General features: G+C 47.2%; 2 protein-coding genes across 7 annotated transcripts in view; one reads left to right on the top strand and one right to left on the bottom strand.

Moving 5' to 3' along the window:
* smpd1 (sphingomyelin phosphodiesterase 1) overlaps nt 1-15,673 on the top strand; it is a 72,534-nt gene extending 56,861 nt beyond the window's left edge. Inside the window, exon 6 of the mRNA XM_059963534.1 lies at nt 14,532-15,673. Coding sequence (XP_059819517.1) covers nt 14,532-14,608 — 77 coding nt within the window. The 3' untranslated portion in view covers nt 14,609-15,673. The remainder of the gene's footprint in view (nt 1-14,531) is intronic.
* Nucleotides 15,674-15,810: 137 nt separating this feature from the next.
* apbb1 (amyloid beta (A4) precursor protein-binding, family B, member 1 (Fe65)) overlaps nt 15,811-21,778 on the bottom strand; it is a 114,651-nt gene continuing 108,683 nt past the window's right edge. For all 6 annotated transcript variants that reach the window (XM_059963530.1, XM_059963531.1, XM_059963532.1 and 3 more), the window contains 3 exons: nt 20,377-20,492; nt 16,657-16,833; nt 15,811-16,168 (listed from right to left, as the gene is read on the bottom strand). In XM_059963530.1, coding sequence (XP_059819513.1) covers nt 16,001-16,168; nt 16,657-16,833; nt 20,377-20,492 — 461 coding nt within the window. In that variant the 3' untranslated portion in view covers nt 15,811-16,000. The remainder of the gene's footprint in view (nt 16,169-16,656; nt 16,834-20,376; nt 20,493-21,778) is intronic.

Raw genomic sequence — 21,778 nt, forward strand, 5'->3', positions numbered from 1 at the left:
TCTGTTCCTATCCTTCTGCAATGCTGTGATAAAGGTGGTAGAACTGTGATCACTATCTCCAAGATGCTCTCCCACTGAGAGACCTGACACCCGACCAGGTTCATTTCAAGTACAACCTCTCCTCTTGAAGGCTTATCTACATATTGTGTCAAGAAACCTTCCTGAACACACCTAATAAACTTTACCCCAACTATACCCCTCACTCTAATGCCAATGCCAATCAATACTTGGGAAATTAAAATCTCCCACCACAACAAACCTGTTATTATTACTCCTTTCCAGGATCTGTCTCCCTATCTGCTCCTCCATGTCCCTGTTACTACTGGGTGGTCTATAAAAAACACCCAGTAGTTATTGACCCCTTCCTGTTTCTAATTCCCCCCCACAGAGACTCTGTAGACAACCCTCCATGATCTCCTCCTTTTCTGCAGCCATGACACTATCTCTGATCAGCAGTGCCACACCCCCACCTCTTTTACCTCCCTCCCTGTCCTTTCTGAAACATCTAAAGCCTGGCACTTGAAGAAACCATTCCTGTCCCTGAGCCATCCACGTCTCTGTAATGGCCACAACATCATAGCTCCAAGTGCTGATCCACACTCTAAGCTCATCTGCTTTATTCATAATACTCCTTGCATTAAAATAGACATATCTCAAACCATCGGATTGAGCGTATCCTTTTTCTATCACCTGCCTATCCTCCCTCTCGCACTGTCTCCAAGCTTTCTCTATTTGTGAGCTGACCTCCCTTTCCTCCATCACTTCAGTTCAGTTCCCACCCCCCAGCAATTCCAGTTTAAACTTTCCCCAATAGCCTGAGCAAACGTCCCCACCAGGATATTGGTCCCCCTGGGATTCAAGTGCAACCCGTCCTCTTTGTATAGGTCACCTGCCCCAGAAGAGGACCCAATGATCCAGAAATTTGAATCCCTGCTCCCTGCTCCAATCCCTCAGCCACGCATTTATCCTCCACCTCCTATTCTCACTGTCGCGTGGCACAGGCAGTAATTCCAAGATTACTGCCTTTGCAGTCCTGCTTCTCAACTTCCTGATGTCTGCTTTCACCTTATCTCCTTACCGGTCCATCCCCCTCTGGTGCTCTACCCCTTCCCCTTTCTTCCATGGCCTTCTGACCTCTCCTATCAGATTCCCCCTTCCCCCTTTCCCCGGTTTCACCTGCCATCTCGTTCTTTCTCCCCCACCTTCTTACTCTGACTTCTAATCTCTTCTTTCCCAGTTGCTGATGAAGGGTCTGGACTTGCATCTTGGATGCTGCCTGACCTGTTCCTCGTCTATGTGTTACTCTGGATTTTCAGAGTCTGTAGTACCTCGTTTTACATTCACTTCCAAATCCTTTACATTAATGTCAGACAGCACAGACCCCTGTGGAACACCACTGGACAGGCTCTACTCTGAGCAACGTGCCTCGACAGTCAGCTTCTGCTTCCAGTCACTGACCACCTCCTCCTCGCTCCCATATGATATAACCTTCCAGACCACCTTGCAAAAGTCCATTTAGATGACATCTACTGCTCTACCCTCTTGGTTACCTCCTTTTCGAAATCCATGAGAGTTATCAGACACAACTTCCCACACACAAAGCCGTGCTGATTATCCCAAATCAGATCCTGTCCCTCAGAATCCCTGCTAGCAAATTACCCATCCACATTGATATCAGACTCACTAGCCAATCATTTCTTAGATTGATTTTCCTACTTTTATACTTACTATTTATTATTCAGAGACACAACATGGAACAGGCTCTTCTGGTCCAATGAGCTTCACCACCCAGCACCCCACCTACCCGCCCCTAGTCTAATCACGGGACAATTACTCAACCAATGACTAATGGGTGATTTTTGGACTGTGCGAGGAGAGGCGAACGCCTGGAAGAAACAATCAGTAAAGGGGAGAAAGTACAGATGGTGCTGGAACTGAACTCCAAACTCTGTGGAGTTCCAGTTTTTGACTAAATAATGTCACATTAGTCACTCTCTAGTCCCTCAGAGCCTCACTGTGGCCAGAGCTGAAGCAAAGTCTTTACAAGGGCCTCCCCATTGTTTCCCAAGAGCTGAGAGTGCAGTCAGTCAGGGCTTGGGAAAATCCTCACCTTCAGGCCGCCGACAGGCCACCAAGGTAGCATAGCTGTTACAGTTCATGGGGTTGGAGTTCACAGTTCAATCCAATGTAAGGAGTTTGTACGTCCTCCCTATTCAATGCATGGGTTTCTTTCCACAGTCCAAAGATGCACCAGTTAGTAGATCAATTGATCATTGTAAATTGTCCTGGGGCTAAATTGGTGGGTTGCTGGCGGTGTGGCACGTTGGACTGGATGGGCCTGTCCCTCGCGGTTTAACTAAATAATAACACTCCTTCTCTGAGTTAAACTCCATTTGCCATTCTTCTGCCTGCTGTAACCTGGAACACTGTCCACTAGAGGGGACTGACGGTGGTGACAGCTGCAAGCGCATTGGTCATGTTGCTGAAGTAATGCTCCATCATTTGATGCTGTTGTAGATGAGAAAGCAGTTTGTTCAACTAGCTGTGAAGATTCCAATCTGGTGTGGTGTTAATCTGCGTTGCTTTTAATAAACGTGTTGTGTGGGTTGGGACCGAACTGCATCTGGTGGAGGTGTTGCCATGAGGTAAGGGGGTGTTCTCGACTCAGCAAGGAAGTGTCGACGTACAGAAGTGATTCCCCTGGGGGGGGGGGGGTGGTCAATGTTTCTTATCCAAGGAAATGTTGGTAGCAGAACGTTATATTAGTTGTTTTGGAATGGGAAGTATAAATTTTGTGATAGTGGACATAGCCCAACCCATCATGGGTAAAACCCCCCTTGACATGGAGCACTGTCACAGGAAAGCAGCATTCATCATCAGGGACCTCCACCACCCAGGCCGTGCTCTCTTCTCACTGCTGCCATCAGGAAGAAGGTACAGGAGCCTCAGGTCTCAGCCATCAGGCTCTTAAACTTAGGGCAGTATAGGAGACACAGGTTCAATTCCCACAGCTGCCTGTAAGGAGTTTGTGTGTTCTCCCTGTGACTGTGTGGCTTTCCTCTGGGTGCTCTAGTTCCCTCCTATGGTCCAAAGACATACCAATATGTAGGTTAATTGGTCATTGTAAATTGTCCTGTGATTAGGGATTACTGGGCAATGTGGTTGGAACAGCTGCAAGGCCTGTTTCATAACTCGTCTTCACTCGCCCCGTCACTGAACCGTTCCCACAACCTGTGGACTGACTCTCAAGGACTCTTCATATTTATTAGAACATAGAAAATTTACAGTGCATTACATGCCCATCAGCCCACAAAGTTGCGCTGACCATGTAATCTACTCAAGAAACTGCTTAGAATTTTCCTGCCACATGGCTAATTTTCTAAGCTCCATGTACCTATCCAGGAGTCTCTTAAAAGACCTTATTGTATTCGCCTCCACCACCATCACCAGCAGTGCAGTCCACGCTCCCACCACTCTGTGTGTGAAAAACTTACCCCTCACATCCTTATAACTACTTCCAAGCACCTTAAAAGTATGCCCCCTCATTTTAGCCATTTCAGCCCTGGGAAAAAGCCTCTGACTATCCACACAATCAATGCCTCTCATCATCTTGTACACCTCTATCAGGTCACCTCTCATCCTCCTTCGCTCCAAGGAAAAAGGCCAAATTCACTCAACCTATTCTTATAAGGCATGCTCTCCAATTCAGGCAAATTCCTTGTAAATCTCCTCAGCACTCTCTCTATAGCATTCACATCCTTCCTGTAGTGAGGTGACCAGAACTGAACACAGTACTCCAAGAGGGGTCTGACCAAGGTCTTATATAGCTGTAACATTACATTGTGGCTCTTGAATCAATCCCATGGTTGATGAAGGTCAACACACCAAACACCTTCTTAACCACACAGCAGCAGCTTTGAGTGTCCTATGGACATGGATCCCATGTCTTCCACACTGCCAAGAGTTTTACCATTAATATCATATTCTGTCTTCAAATTTGACCTACTGAAACGAACCACCTCACACTAATCTGGGTTGAACTCCATCTGCCACTTCTCAGCCCAGTTCTGCATCCTATCAATGTCCCACTGTAACCTCTGACAACCCTCCACACTATACACAACACCCCCAATTTTTGTATCATCAGCAAACTTACTAACCCATCCTTCTACTTCCTCATTCAGGTCATTTATAAAAATCACAAAGAGGAAGAGTCCGGAACAGATCCCCCTGGACCACCACTGGTCACCATCCTCCATGTAGAATACAAACCATCCACAACCACCCTTTGCCAGTTCTGGATCCACAAAGCAAGGTCTCTTTGGATCCCAAGCCTCCTTACTTCCTGAATGAGTCGTGCATGAGGAACCTTATCAAATGCCTTACTGAAATCCATATACACTACATCCACTGCTCTACCTTCATCGATGTGCTTTGCTACATCCTCAAAGAACTCAATCAGGCTCATAAGGCCCTTGACAAAGCCATGTTGACTATCCTTAATCAGATTAGTGTCTCCAAATGCTCATAAATCCTGCTGCTCAGGCTCTTCTCCAACAACTTGCCCACCACTGAAGGAAGACTCACTAGTCTATAATTTCCAGGGATATCTCTTCTCCTTTTCTTGAACAAGGGAATGACATTTGCAACCTTCCAATCCTATGGTATTTATTCTATCCTTATCTACTCCTCGATGTCACTGTTACTATTGGGTGGTCTATAAAAACACTCAAGAGTTATTGACCCCTTCCTGTTCTTAACTTTCAGCCACAGAGACTCGGTATACAATCCCTCCATGACTTCCTCCTTTTCTGCAGCTGTGACACTATCTCTGATCAACAGTGCCACACTCCCTCCTCTTTGGCCTCCCTCCCTGTCCTTTCTGAAACATCTAAAACCTGGCACATTCAGCAGCCACTCCTAAAGCTGACTCAAGAACAAAGAATATTTCAGCACAGTACAACCCCTTCAGCCCACAATGTGCCAATGTTGTAACCGACTTTAGCCCTTCCCTCCCACTTAGCCCTCAATTTTTCCATCATCCATGTGCCTATCTAAGACTCTTTTGAATGTTCCTATGTATAGATGTCCTTGATGGTGCAGAGGGATGCTGGAAAAGGGCCAGTAACACCGTGAAGCAGCCCACCCTCCCTGCTCATGGACTGTTTGTCCCACTCCCATCAGGGAGGAGGCCATGCAGCATCTACACCAGACTCAAAAACAGTTACTTTCCCCAAGCAGTGAGGCTCATCAACACCTCCACCCACTAACCCACCCCTCCACACCCCCAACCACCCCTACTTTATCATTTCCTGTCAGAATCGCCTTGTGTACAGACACTCCTGTGCCTAGTGTCACTTTATGGACGTACAATCAATCTGTGTATATAAGCCATCTTATGTATTTATATATATTATTTTCTTTATTGTGTTTTTTTTTGTGCTGCATTGGGTCTGGAGTAACAATGACTTCATTCTCTTTTATACGTGTGTACCAAAATGACATTCAACAATCTTGAATCGAATATATCTGCCTCTACCACCACCCCTGGTCCCTGACATCCACCACGCTCGGTGTAACAAAACCATAAGATAGAGGAGCAGAATTAGGCCATTTGGCACATTGAGACTGCTTCGCCATTTCATCATGGCTGATCATTTTCTCAGCCCCAGTCTCCTGGCTTCTCCCTGTAACCTTTCACGCCCTGACTAATCAAGAATATCAACCTCTGCCTTAAATACACCTAACGACTTGGCCTCCACAGCCGCTGTGGCAATGAATTCCACAGATTCACCACCGTCTGGCTGAAGGAATTCCTCCCCTTCTCCATTCTAAAAGCATGCTCCTCTTTTCTGAGACTGTGTCCTCTCTGGTCCTTGACTCTTCCACCACTGGAAACATCCCCTCCACATCCACTTCAACAAAGCTTTTCAATCGGGTCACCCCTCATTCTGAATTCTAGTGAACACAGGCTCAAAACCATAAAACGCTCCTCATATGACAAGTCATTCAATCCTGGAATTATTTCTGTGAACCTCCTTTAAACAGTCTCCAGTTTCAGCACATCCTTTCTGAGATAAAACTCCAAATGAGGCCTCCCCAGTGGTTTTAAACTCTCAACATTACACTCTAGTATTTACATTCTAGTCCTCTTGAAATGAATGCTAACATCTCATTTGCCTTCCTCACCAGACTCAACCTGCAAATTAACCTTTAGCGAATCCTGCGCAAGGACTCCCAAGTCCCTTTGTACCTCAGGTTTTTAAATGTTCTCTCAATTTAGAAAATAGATCATCTTTTTATTCCTTCTAAAAAAGTGCATGACCACACACTTCCTGTTACTGTATTCCATCTGCCACTTCTTTGTCCATTCTCCTAATCTAAGTCCTTCTGCACCCTCTCTACTTCCTCAGAACTACCTGCCCCTCCACCTATCTTCATATCATCTGCAAACTTTGCAACAAAGTCATCAATTCTGTCATCCAAGTCATTGACGTATAACATAAAAAGGAGTGGTTCCAACACAAACCCCAGTGGAACACCACTAGTCACTGGCAGCCAACCAGAAAAGGATCCTTTTATTCCCACTCGCTGCCTCCTGACAATCAGCCAATGCCCCATCCATGCTACACACACAAAATGCTGGTGGAACTGTTACGAAGGATGAACAGCTCTGATGGGCAGAAGGGTGCAGAGTTGCCCATACCCCCCCGCCCTCGGGAGATTCGCAAACCGTTACTGTTGCTATGCTGCTAATGAGAGAGAGAGATGTGAGGGAAAAACATGCTGGAATTGGAACATCTGCTACAGATAAGAGAGAGATAAAGCAGGGAGAGAGGCTTGTTGACTCACCATATTATGACTTCTGAAAGACTTATGGCTTCTGAGAGGATTGTTTACCTTATACTATTCTGTTCATTAAAATTCCTCCGTGGACAGCCGGAGTGGGCTGGTTTGATGGACACAGCCATTCAAAATTGATTGACACCTGAGACTCCGTGAGTAGGGATAAAGGTGAGGTCCGGGGAGACGCCCCTCAGACACACCAGGAGACACACCATTGAGCACTGATTGAGTGTTGGAACCCACGGGAAGGTGTGGGGCATCGGGGACTGAACAAATGATCGGTCAGTTTAACTCACAGTGTTATAGCAGGGCCGGTGGGGGCTTGTGTGTGTGTCCACTCATGCCAGAGTGACGAGTCCACCACAGAAGAACAGTCTAGCTGAAGGACAGAGGGGTCATACCTGAATGGCCACAACACATCGATGGATCAAGAACGTAAAAGAAGGTTTGACTGACTATAGCTGTCACTGTTCGCTCACTCTCTCTCTCTCCAACAATTACAACAACCAACAACTACCTCAGCACGTATGAACTGAACTTTATATTCACATATGACAATTCATTATCCCCTAGACATCGATAGAGCTTGTTTATTATTGATTATTATTATACCCACACTTTTAGGTTTAGTATTGCTAACGTGTATTATCTATATATTCACATTGTTGATATTGATTTGGGTATTTTACTAATAAACACTGTTTGAAAATAGTACCACCAGACTCCAACGGATTCTTCAATCTTTGCTGGTTATACACCCAGTTATGGGGTACGTAACAGAACACAGCAGGCCTGGCAGCATCTATAGGAAGAAGCACTGTCGATGTTTCGGGCCGAGACCCTTCATCAGTCCTGACAAAGGGTCTCGGCCCGAAACGTCGATAGTGCTTCTCATAGATGCTGCCTGGCCTGCTGTGTTCCACCAGCATTTTGTGTGTGTTGTTTGTATTTCCAGCATCTGCAGATTTCCTCATGTTTGCCCCATCCACGCTAGTATCTTTCCATGGGAATCTTGTCAAATGGAACTGCCTCTACCATCACCCCAGATTTCACACACCCATCCCTCTCTGTGCCTCTACCACCTACCGTGGTTCCACACATCCTCCACTCTCTTCGTAAAAAAACTACCTCTGACACCCCTCCAATCACTATAAAATTATGCCCTTTTGTATTAGCCATTTCCACCCTGTCCACACAATCTATCAAGTCACCTCTCGTCCTCCTTCACTCCAGAGACAAAAGCCCCTGATCATTCAACCTTTCCCATGACATGTAAATCTCCTCTGCACCCTCTAAAGTTCCACATTCTTCCTGTAACAAAGTGACCAGAACTGAACACAATATTTCAAGCGTAGTCTAACCAGGGTTTTATAGAGCATTAGCTGTAAATGGTGTTCATTCACACATTGCCCACCAGCCCCTTGGTTATGCATAGATTCAATTTCTCATTTTCGTCTTCCTTTCAGACCTGTTCCCTCCTCTTGTTAAATCACAGAGTTATAGAACACTGCATTAGGCCAGTCCTACCAAAGTGCAACACCTCACACTTGTCTGATTAAATTCCATCTGCCATTTTTCAGCCCCTTTTTCTTGCTGGTTCAGATCCTGCTGCAAACCATGAGTCTTTTTCTCTGTCTACTACGCTCCCAATCATGGTGTCACCTGCAAATTTGCTGATCCAGTTCACCAATATCTTCAAATTACTGATATACATGATAAGCAAAAATCAGCACCAATCTCACCTGGTCCAGGAATGCCACTGGGATTGTGAAACGGGCCCAGCAGAAATTGCACTTTCTGAGGAAACAAACAAGCACCACTCCCCACTAGCACCTTAACTATATTCTACAGTTGAGCGTGTGCTGACATTTTGCATCACAACTTGGTACTCCAGCTGCAGTGCTGCCAACAAAAAAGCCTTGCAGAGGGTGGTTAGGGGAGCAGAGAAGGTTACTGGGGTCTCCTTACCTTCTGTCCAAGACCTCTTTCAGAGTCGATGCCTCCAGAAGACATGGTACATCATTATGACCCCTCACACCCTCTCCATGTACTTTTTGTTCTTCTGCCATCAGGCAAACGTTACAGGAGCATCAAAACTAAAACCAAAAGGCTACTAAACAGCTTCCTCCCACAGGCAGTCAGACGGCTAAATAGCTGCTCTACCTGACTCTGCTTTGGACACTTACAACTTGATTTTAACAGGCATGTGGCTGTTGTGTTCTACTATTTATTGTTGTGTTTACAATTTGTTGCATTTGTTATGTTATGATTGCACTTGCCCCTGGGAAACGCTCTCATTCTGCCCTGCAGAGCTGATGTATGGTTGGAATGACAAAGTTTTTGAATCTTGAATCTTTATCTTGAATCCCTACAGCACTCCACTAGTCACAGGCCTCCAGTCAGAGGGGCAACCAGTTACTACCACTCTCTGGCTTCTCCCACAAAACCAATAGCAAACCATTTATTACTTCATCCTGACTACCAAATGACTGGAACTTCCTGAATCAAAGTCCACATAGACAACATCCACTGTCTTGGCCTCATCAACCTTCTTGATAGCTTTCTCAAAAAAAAACCTAAGATTGGTTATCCATGACTTCCCACACACAAAGCCATGCTGACTATCTTTAATCAGATGCATTTCTCATATTCCTCAAGTGCCTCTTTGTTCCTGCCCGCCTTCACCTACTATACACGGCCTTTTTCATAAAATTTCCTCCTTACCTCTGTTCTAAAGGAACATCCTCTCCACACCCACCCATCCTTTCAACATTCAGTAGGTTTCAATGAGATCCCCACCCCCCACGCATTCTTTGAAATTCCAGTGAGTACAGGCCCGAAACTGCCAAAAGTTCCTCATAAGTTAACCCCTTCATTCCCAGAACCATCCTCGTGAACTTTCTCCAATGACAACACAGGCTTTCTGAGATACGCAGCTCAAACGGTTGGGAATACTCTAAGTGCAGCCTGACTAGTGTCTTATAAAGGCTCAGCATTATCTTTTGTATTCTGTTCCCCTTGAAATAAATGTCAACATTGTATTTGCCTTCTTTACCACCGACTCAACCTGTAAATTAACCTTCTGGGAGTCTTGCACGAGGACTCCCAAGTCCCCCGCACCTCTGATGTTTGAACCACTTCCCCATTTAGATAACAGCCTGCATTATTGTTCATTTTACCAAAATGCATTATCATACATTTCCACTTTTTTGCCTATTCTTCCAATTTGTCTAAGTCCTGCTACAATCGCACTGCTTCCTCAGCACTACCTACCCCTCCACCTATCTTCGTATTATCTGCAAACTTTACCACAAAGCAATCAATTCCATTATCTAAATCATTGACAAACAAGGTGAAAAGTAGCAATCTCAATGGTGATCCTCAAGGAACACCACTAATCACTGGCAGGCAAACAGAAAAGGCCCCCTTTGTTCCCACTCACTGCTTCCTGTCTGTTCACCATTCCTCTATCCATGTCAGTATCTTTCTTGTAACACCATAGGATCCTATCTTGTTAAGCAGTCTCATGTTTGGCACCTCATCAAACGTCGTCTGAAAATCCAAGTAAATGACATCCACTGCCTCTCCTTTGTCCACCCTGCTTGTTACTTCCTCAAAGAACTCTAACAGAAACCATGCTGACTTTGACTTATTTTATCATTAGTCTTCAAGTACCCTGAAACCTCATCCTTAATAATAGACTCCAACACTTTCCCAAACACTGAGGTTCGGCTAACTGGCCTATAATTTCCTCTCTTTTGCAATCTTCCAGTCCTCTGGGACCATGCCAGAACTGAGTGATTCTTGAACGATCATGACCAATGCACCCATTACCTCTTCAGCAACCTCCTGCAACTAGATGACTCTGGGATGTAGTCCAACTAGCCCAGATGACTTATCCACCTTAAGACCTTTCAATTTGCCTAGCACTTGTACCTTTGTAATAACAATGGCACTCACTCCTTTTCCCTGACACTCACAGACCTCTGGCACTGCTAGTGTGTTCCAGAGTGAAGACAGTTGCAAAGTACAGTACCCGTTAAGTTCATCTGCTGTTTCTATGTCCCTCGTTAGTATCCCACCAGTATCATTTCCTAGTGGCCCAATATCAACTCTCACCTCCCTTTTACTCTTTATATAACTGAAAAATATTTTAATATCCTGCTTTATAATATTGGCTAGTTTGCCCTCATATTTCATCTTTTCCCTTATAGTTTTTTTTCAGTTGCCTTTTGATGGATTTTAAAAGCTTCCTTCATCATCATCCAAATTCCTACTCATTTTTGCTACCTTATATGCTCTCTCCTTTCACTTCCTTTGTCAACCACTGTTGCCTACCCCTGCCATTTGAGAAAAACTTCTTCTGTGGGACTTATCCTACGCCTTGTGAACTATTCCCAGAAACTTCAGCCACCTCTGCTTTGCCATCATCCCTGCCAGTATCCTCCTAGACAAGTTCTTTTCTCATGCCTTTGTAATTCCCTTTATTCCATTGCGATACCGATGCTTGAAAGTTATGCTGCTCCCTCTCAAACTGCAGTATGAATTCAATCATATTATGGTCACTGACTTCTAGGGGTTCCTTTACATTAAGCTCTCTAATAAGATTTATTTTAACACAACACCCAATCTAAGGTAGCCTTTAGCATAAACTGACCTAAAAAGCCATCTCATAGGCATTCAACAAATTCCACTTCTTGTGATCTGACACCAACCTGATTTCCCAATTCCCTTGTAATTTGAAATCACCCATTACAATTGTGTCATTACCCTTATGACATGCCTCTTCCAAGTCCCTTTGCAATCTCAACCCCACATCTTGGCTACTATTTGGAGGCCTATATATGATCCTCTTAATGGTTTTTCTCCCTTTGCAGTTTCTTAACTCCACCCACAAAGATTCAACATTCTCTGACCCAATGCCACCTTCTTTTCAAGAGAATAGTAATTCCATTTCTTTACTAACAGAGGCCTATGATCTTCTTTCAGCCATGACTCTATGATGCTCTCAATGTCATACTGACCAATCTCTAATTGCACCACAAGTTTGTCCACCCTATTCTGAATGCTATGTGCATTTAAAGACAGCACCTCCAGTCCAGGATTCTTTGCCCTTTTGAATTTTGCCTCAGTGATACAATTTGCTCTGTGCTGTGTCTGCATTTGTGCACAATCATTGGCTTGTCCTTCCTTACATTTATTTTACACCCATCAGCTCCTTTCTGATACTATCAAAATTCGTCTTTCTCCAATTTAGAATCTCAGCTCGAGGTCCAGACCCATCCTTTGCCATTATTATCCTGAAGCTCATCACATTATGATCACAAGATGCAGTGGCCACCTACACAAAGGGTCATCTACCCTGTCTCATTTCCCCAACAGTGTCACACTCTCTCTAGTTGGGACTTCGGTCTACTGTATTGATTAAGGAAGCTTTCCTGAATACATTTAACAGCTCTATCCCTTTTACACTATAGGAATCCCAGTCAATATGTGGAAAGTTAAAATCATCTACTATCACAACCTTATGTTTCTTGCAAAAATCTATGATCTCTACAAATTTGCTCCTCTGAAACCCATGAACTGTTGTGTGGTCTAAAACATAACTCTATTAACGTGGTCATATCTTTCTTATTCCTCATAAAGGAATTCTTCATATTCCTCATTCTACCCATAAAGCCTCAGTAGATGATTTCACCAGTCTTTCCTGACTGAGCACTGCAATGACATTTTCCCTAACTAATAATGCCTCCCTCCCGCATCTAAAACAGAACCCTGGAACATTGAGCTGCCAGTCCTGCTACCAAGTCTCACTAATGGCTACAATATCATAATTCCAGGTGTTAACCAATGCCATAAGCTCCTCTGCCTTTCCTACAATACTTCCTGCATTGATATATGCACTACTTAGGGTTCTGGTGCATCACATTCAACCTTTTGATTCCTGACTTTGTCTGAGATCTCAACATCTCTCTGGCTCTGGCACTCTGGTTCCTATCAGCCTGCAGCTCTAGTTTAATCCCCACTCCTGCCCAAGTCCACTAGGATATTAGTCCCCTTCCATTTCAAGTTCCACCTTCCCTGGAAGAGATCCCAATGATCCAAAAATCTGAGCCTTCCCTCCTACACCAACTTCTGGTCTCGTAGCATGTGGCATGGTTTGCAATCCTGAGATCACAACCTTGGAGGGCCTGTCCTTTAACTTAGCACCATGAATTCACTTTGCAGAACCTTGTCACTCCTCCTACCCATGTCATTGGTACCTACATGGACCATGACCTCTGGCTGATCACAATCTGACTGAAGATTTCTGAGGACTCAATCTGAGATGTCCCTTTCCCTGGCACCCAGAAGGAATCTAGTTCTCATCCACAGAACATACTTTCTCTTCCCTGAGCTAAAGAATCCCTGATTCCCCACCTCCTTCCTTTCTCAGGCACAGAGGACTGCCGTGGCTTTCCTCTGCTAGGTCACCCCACCAAAGCTGTTGAGGGAAACGGCCACAGGGATATCCTTTCACCCTCCTGACAGTTACCCAATTACTTATGACCTGCACCTTAGGTGTAATTACCTGGGCTGCTATCAACCCCTCAGCCTCCTGAATGATCTGGAGTACATCCAGTTCCACCTCCAACTGCTTAACACAAACTTTTAGAAACTGCAGTTGGATGCACTTTTTGCAGGTATAGTCATCAGGGACACTGCCTTCCCACCTCCCAAATGAGGAGCATTCCTGGCATCCCAACTGCTCCAAATGTACAATAAGAAAGAAAGATTAAATGACAAAGAAAACCTACCTTTGGCCTCTGCTCGCTAAAACCTCAACTCCCCACTCTAACACTGGACCACTCAAACAATGGCCGCTCCACTAAAAACTAACTCTGTTCTATTGGACGTTGCCAAGTGTTTTGCGTCTCCATTTTACGTGCAAGAAATGGTTCTGAATCTTTGGCTCTACTTGGTGATGTAGGGTATTGCTTCTTCTCAGCCAGCATTCCTCAGCACGTTCCTGCTCTGCTATTGTTGGCTGGCCCGATTCTCTCCAGAATTCCATTTTGCCCATTGGTATGGTGCATGGCACTATTCCCAGAACTGACACAGATATTTGTCTCACTTTGCCCTCTGCGAGTGGGTAGCTGAGATCCCAGCTCGGATATGTTGTCATCAGAGAGGGTCAAGGGGAGGTTCATGAAAATTATCCTGTGAACATATCCTGTTTAACTTATGAGGGCCATTGTTTAGACTAAACGTCAAGAGTGCAGAAGAAATGTGATCCAAGTGACACTGACCATGGAATGATTGTTGGTGCCAGACGGGGTATCTCAGAAGCTGTAATCTCCTGGGATTTTCATGCACAACAGTCACTAGTTTACAGAGTATGGTGTGAAACGCCCAGTGAATGGTAGTTCTTTGGACGAAAGTGCCTGGTTTAAGCCGACAAGAAAGCGACAGTAACCACGCATGACAAGAGTGGTGCCCAGAGGAGAATCTCTGAATGCATAACACAGTGGACGGGCTACAGCAGACCACAAACACACACTCAATGGTCACTTTATTAGGTTCAGGAGGTGGCCACTGAGTGTGTATCTGTGGCAGTTGTTGAGTGAATTTTCTAGTAATTACAGCATAACTGATTCTGTTTTTTCCAAGAAGCTTCTCAGTTGTTATTTATTTTATTAATTTAGGGATACAGTGTGGAGCCAGCCCAGCGACCCGATTTAACCCGAACCCAATGACAGGACAAGTTACAATAACCAATTAACCTACTGCCCGGTACGCTGAGGATGGAGAGCGCTGCAAGAAACCCATGCAATGTACAGTAGCAGTTGCCACGCTAGTTCAATCTGACTATCTCATAGGGTAATTGAAATACTGGTATCTGATGATTTGATGAATATGAGATGATCAGAACTTCCTTCTCTTTGATTTTTCTGTTTTTCGTTGTTTGTTCTGGTAACATTTAATAAAGTGTCTGTAAGCACCAGGGTAGTGTGGCAGTATTACAGCTTGGCTTGTTCTGGAGTTCAGAGTTCAATCTCAACACTGTCTGTAAGAGTCTCTGTGTGTTCTCCTAGTGTTCCCTCTGTCTCTCACAGTCCAAAGATGGGTTAATTGCTCTTTGTAAATTGTTAGGGTTAAATCGGGGGGTGTCGTGGGTTGCTACGTGGCATGGCTTGAAGGGCTGGAAGGCCTATTCCAAGCTGTATCTCTAAAATAAATAAAATTAAATATACATGGGTCACACCTTGAGGAACTCCCTGAGACTGGATGGTTGACTTCTGCTGGAACTGACAGTCAAAGGCCTGCGGCTCCCACAATGTGACCCCTCACCCCATCCATCAGCGCCTGCTCTGGCCAGGTAAGTGACAGGCAGCAGGAGTGAGTTCCACTGGATATCCCAAAGCACTGGGCCACGCATTCCCACCCACCTATTGATAGGGGACGGGTAGGAAGAGAGAGAGAGGAAGGGGAAGGGGGGAGGGACACAAGGGGGGTTAGGGGAGAGTGATGGTCTAGTGAGACACTGACACTGGGCGAGGTAACACTGATGTTTATTCCGATGACGGTAGGGGCATTTCAATTGGTGCTGGTGGGGATAATGAGAGGAAGGCCGGGCTCCAGGACCCGAACCCTCGCCACCCCCACAAAGCCACTGCCCTGCCAACACTGCTGTGCCCCTTCCTGGGTCCTCGCCACCCCAGAACCAGCATCACCCGTGTAGAATGCCAATGAGATGGAACGGCAGAGCATTCTCGATGGGCTGAATGGCCCACCCTGCACCTAGGACAGAGTCCATGGGGGAGGGAGAGACCCTGGGGTAAGGAGGGTGGGGCAAGATCAGAGGGTCAGACGGAGGGTATGTGAAATGGGGGGGTAGGGTGTGTACATGGCTGGGACCCAGATGGTTATAGACGGAGAATGAAGACAGGGTGAGGGCAGCAGTGAAAGGGCTGTCACTGCTGAGGGTGGGGTAGGGAGGGAAGGGAAAGCTGAGGTTACAGGTTGCAGGTTGTTGTCACACTAACCAGGGAAAGGCACGTTCCAGTCTGTGTGGCTGGGGGTCAGTAGGGCTGAGGGGTTGGGACAATGACAGTGCTGAACAGAGGGGTTGGCTGGGAGACTGTGACTCGCTCGATCCGAGGTGGACGTGTTCTCAGGGGGTCTGAGAGCCGGAGCGTTTGGGTCGGAGTGAGCCCAGCAGGGACTGCACTCCCTTCCTGACACTGGAGCCGACCCTCCTGGCGACAGAGTCTGCACACGGCACGGTGGGGGGAGAGCCTGGCCCAGGGGGACGAGCGTCTAGACACTTCTGGTAACGTAGCTGTGGGGGAGGGGGGGAGAGAGAGAGAGAAGGGTGGGGTGTTTAATGAGGGGGGCAACATCCATCCTGACATATTTACCCCTTCCACAGCTCTGACACCTTCCATCCCACATACTCACTCATGCATGCCTCCCTGCATAAGCATAGCCCATTGCTCACATCCGACAGCTCCGCTTACAGGCAAGTCTGCTCCTCCTTCCCCTCCCTTTCCCTCAGAACAGCTCCTCCATCCCTCGCATCCACAAATTACTCCTCAACGTCCCGCACCACCTTGGCATCCTCTCAATCACCTTTCCCCGCCCTCCCCTCTCTTACCTTTCCCTCTGGCATCCCTCACTCCCCCTCTTACCCCTCCACTCCTGTCCCCCTTCCCATTCCCCTTTCGCTGCCCTACCCTCTGTACCACTCATTCCCCTTTCCCCATGCTCCCCGTACCCTTCTGCCCCTCCCTCTCCGTACCGCTGCCCCTCCCAGCTGCACACTCTTACCATGCAGGCAGCCTGTACAGCCTCGGACAGCCCCGCAGCGTTGGGCTCGCACCAGAACATGTGGCAATCGAACTGGTCGGGGCCAGACGCCATAATGAAGGCAAAGGAGTGGACGTCTCGTCCTACCCCCATGAATGAGAGGAAACGCACTCGACACTCGGACAGAACCTCACCGGCCTGAGGGAGATCATAGCGACATTGTCCGGTTAGGGAGACAGCTGTAATTAGTATCAGAGTCACAGAGTACCACAGCATAGAAAGAGATCCTTCGACCCATCGATCTCATGCCTTGTTCCATCGACCTGCACCCGGCCCATAGCTCTCCATAGTCCACCCATCCACACATCTATCCAGCTTTCTCTTAACTGTTGAAATCAAACCCAAACCCATCACTTGTGCTGGCAACTCGTTCCACACTCACACACCCTATCAGTGAAGATGTTCCCATTAAACATTTCACCTTTCACCCTTAACCCATGACCTCTAGTTCTAGTCTCACCCACCCTCAGTGGAAAAAGTCTCATAATTTTGTATACCTTCATCAAATCTCCCCTCAGTCCTCTACCCTCTAGGGGACCTATTCAATCTTCCTCTGTAGCTCAGGTCCTCGAGTCCTGGCAACATCCTCGTAAATATTCTCCACACTCTATCAGTTGATATCTTTCCTGTAGGTTGGTGACCAAAACTACCCACAATACTCCAAATCAGGCCTCATCAGTGTCTTTTACAACTTCAACATGACATCCCAACTCCTGTAATCAGTATTCAGGTTCATGAAGGCCAATGTTCCAAAGGATCTCTTTTATGACCTGATTTACCTGTGATATTTTCAAGGAATTATGGGTTAATATTCCCAAATCTCTCTGTTCTACCACACTCCTCAGTGCCCTACCTCTTCACCATGTAAGAACCACCCCAGTGCAACACCTCACACTTGCCTGTATTAAACTCCATCTGTCATTTTTCAGCCCACTTTTCCAGCTGGTCCAGATCCTGCTGCAAGCTCTGATAGTCTTCCCCACTGTCCACTGTCCCCAATCTTTGTGTCATGCTCAAATCTGCTGATCTAGTTTACCACATTATCATCAAAATGATAAGCACAGAAGGCAAACACCAACGGATGCAGGAATGATCGTGGCTTCCAGTGAAGTGCAATCCTGACTCTGGTCATATGGATACTCCCCGAGAGACACCGGTCAGTGTACAGATACCCCCCGAGAGACACCGGTCAGTGTACAGATACCCCCCGAGACACCGGTCAGTGTACAGATACCCCCCGAGAGACACCGGTCAGTGTACAGATACCCCCCGAGAGACACCGGTCAGTGTACAGATACCCCCCGAGACACCGGTCAGTGTACAGATACCCCCCCCCCCCCGAGAGACACCGGTCAGTGTACAGATACCCCCCCCCCGAGAGACACCGGTCAGTGTACAGATACCCCCCGAGAGACACCGGTCAGTGTACAGATACCCCCCCCCGAGAGACACTGGTCAGTGTACAGATACCCCCTGAGAGACACCAGTCAGTGTACAGATACCCCCCCCCCCCGAGAGACACCGGTCAGTGTACAGATACTCCCCGAGAGACACCGGTCAGTGTACAGATACTCCCCGAGAGACACCGGTCAGTGTACAGATACCCCCCGAGAGACACCGGTCAGTGTACAGATACCCCCCGAGAGACACCGGTCAGTGTACAGATACCCCCCCCCCCCCCCCGAGAGACACCGGTCAGTGTACAGATGCTCCCTGAGAGACACCAGTCAGTGTACAGATACCCCGCCGAGAGACACCGGTCAGTGTACAGTTACCCCCCGAGAGACACCGGTCAGTGTACAGATACTCCCCGAGAGACACCGGTCAGTGTACAGATACCCCCCTGAGAGACACCAGTCAGTGTACAGATACCCCGCCGAGAGACACCAGTCAGTGTACAGATACCCCACCGAGAGACACCGGTCAGTGTACAGATACCCCCCGAGAGACACCAGTCAGTGTACAGATACTCCCCGAGAGACACCGGTCAGTGTACAGATACCCCCCGAGAGACACCAGTCAGTGTACAGATACTCCTGAGAGACACCGGTCAGTGTACAGATACCCCGCCAGAGAGACACCGGTCAGTGTACAGATACTCCCCGAGAGACACCGGTCAGTGTACAGATACTCCCGAGAGACACCGGTCAGTGTACAGATACCACCCCGAGAGACACCGGTCAGTGTACAGATACCCCCGAGAGACACCAGTCAGTGTACAGATACCCCCGAGAGACACCGGTCAGTGTACAGATACTCCCCGAGAGACACCAGTCAGTGTACAGATACCCCGCCCGAGAGACACCAGTCAGTGTACAGATACTCCCGAGAGACACCGGTCAGTGTACAGATACCCCCTTAGAGACACCGGTCAGTGTACAGATACCCCTTGAGAGACCCCGTTCAGTGTACAGATACCCCCCCCCCCCCCGAGAGACACCAGTTAGTGTACAGATACCCCCTTAAAGACACCGGCCAGTGTACAGATACCCCTTGAGAGAGACACCGGTCAGTGTACAGATACCCCTTGAGAGACACTGGTCAGTGTACAGTTACCCCCCCCCCCCCCGAGAGAGAGGTAATGAGAGATACCGGTCAGTGTACAGATACTCCCCCTGAGAAAAAGGGACTGACACTTGGATGAGGAAGTGGAGGGATGGGTTAGTAAATTTGCTGATGACACAAAGGTTGGAGGTGTTGTGGATAGTGTGGAGGACTGTCAGAGTTTACAACGGGACATTGATAGGATGCAAAACTGGGCTGAGAAGTGGCAAATGGAGTTCAACCCAGATAAGTGTGAGGTGGTTCATTTTGGAAGTTTAAATACGATGGCAGAATATAGTATTAATGGTAAGATGCTTGGTATTGTGGAGGATCAGAGGGATCTTGGGGTCCGAGTCCATAGGACACTCAAAGCTGCTGCACAGGTTGACTCTGAGGTTAAGAAGGTATACGGTGCATTGGCCTCCATCAACCGTGGGATTGAGTTTAAGAGCCGAGAGGTAATGTTACAGCTATATAGGACCCTGATCAGACCCCACGGAGTACTGTGCTCAGTTTTGGTCACCTCACTACAGGAAGGATGTGGAAGCCATAGAAAGGGTGCGGAGGAGATTTACAAGGATGTTGCCTGGATTGGGGAGCATGCCTTATGAGAATAGGTTGAGTGAACTCAGCCTTTTCTCTTTAGAGTGACGGAGGATGAGAGGTGACCTGATAGAGGTGTACAAGATGATGACAGGCATTAATTGTGTGAATAGTCAGAGGCTTTTTCCCAGGGCTGAAATGACTAGCACGAGAGGGCACAGTTTTAAGGTGCTTGGAAGTAGGTACAGAAGAGATGTCAGGGGTATGTTTTTTCATGCAGAGAGTGGTGAGTGCATGGAATGGGCTGCTGGTGATGGTGGTGGAGGCAGATACGATAGGGTCTTTTAAGAGACTCCTGGATAGAAAAACAGAGGGCTATGGGTAACCCTAGGTAATTTCTAAAGTAAGAACATATTCGGCACAGTATTGCGGGCCGAAGGGCCTGTATTGTGCTGCAGGTTTCATGTATTCTACACAGGTCAGTGTACAGATACTCCCCTGAGGGACTGTGACACCTGTCAGTGTGTCCCGTGTACGTAACAATAAACGTGTTGCCGCTCCGCGTACGGACGTAAACAGCCTGCCCCAGCTCACCTCCTCACTGACGATAGTGACTGTTGCAGATGCCACGTTGACAACAACAGGAGTCCAGCTCTCTCTGCTAGTATTCACTGTTGTACTCTCCAGAGCACTGTTAATTACATCCATACCTGTTCAGGGAGAGCACAAGACTCGTTCAGAGTGGCACTGGGATTTGCTACGTATATATATATAGGTTGGTTGGGTTGCTTTCTCCGGAGTGATGGAGGCTGAGTGGAGATCTGAGGGAAGTTTATAAGATTATGAGAGACATAGATGGACAGTATCTCTTTCCCAGGGATAAAATGTCTGATACCAGGGGGCAGGCATTTAAGATGAGAGGGGGAAATTGCAAAGGAGATGTGAGGGGCAAGTTTATTTACACACAGTGGTGGGTGCCTGGAATATGCTGCCTGGGGTGGCGGCAGATACATTAGAGACTTTTAAGAGATGTTTAGACGGCACGTGGATGTGGGGGAAACTGAAGGACATGGACATTGTGTGGGAAGAAGGGATTGATTTAGATGGCCATTTGATTACCAACTTAATTGGTTCAGCACAAGAGTGTGGGCTGAGGGCCCGTTCCTGTGCTGTACTGGGAATGTGATGGGTGGATCCAGATGGGGGGGGGGGGGCGGGGCGGGAGGTGACAGGCAGACGGAGAGTGGGAAAGTAAGAATGATGTCAGACGCTGGGAGGTGACGAAGGGCTGAAGAAGATGAAATCTGACAGGAGAGGACCGTGGGCCTTGGGGATGAGGTGAACAGAAGAATGAGGTGGCAGGAAGGCATGGGGGATGGGTTGGAGAGGCAAAAAATTTGGAGTGTTGGGTGTCAATAGGCAGCACGGTAGTGTAGAAGTTAGTGCAAAGCTATTACAGTTCAGGGCTTCAGAGTTTGGAGTCCAACCCCAGCTTCTTCTGTAAGGTGTTTCTACTTTCTCCCCATGAGCAGAATTAGGCCATTCAGTCCATCACGTCTGCTCAACCAATTCATCATGGTTGATCCTCGCTCTCGCTCACCTGCCTTCTCACCATATGTTTGATGCCCTGACCGATTGGGAAACAATCAACTTCCACTTTAAATATATGCATGAACTTCGCCTCTGTGGCACTGCCTTCCACAGATTCATTATCCTCTGGCCAAAAAAATTCCACCTTACTTCCATTCCATAAGGTTGCCCCTCAATTTTGAGGCTGTGACCTCTAGTTCTGGACACCCCCTCCCCCAATAGGAAACACCCTCTCCATATCCACCCCATCTTTCAACATTTGGTAGGTTTCAATGAAATCCCTGCATTCTTCTCAATTCCAGTGGGTACAGGCCCGAAGCTGCCAAACGCTCCTCATATGTTAACCCTTTCACTCATGGAATCATCCTGGCAAACCTCTGGACTCTCTCCAATGACAACACATTCT

Source organism: Hypanus sabinus, chromosome 3, assembly GCF_030144855.1.
Source record: "Hypanus sabinus isolate sHypSab1 chromosome 3, sHypSab1.hap1, whole genome shotgun sequence".
Lineage (NCBI taxonomy): Eukaryota > Metazoa > Chordata > Chondrichthyes > Myliobatiformes > Dasyatidae > Hypanus > Hypanus sabinus.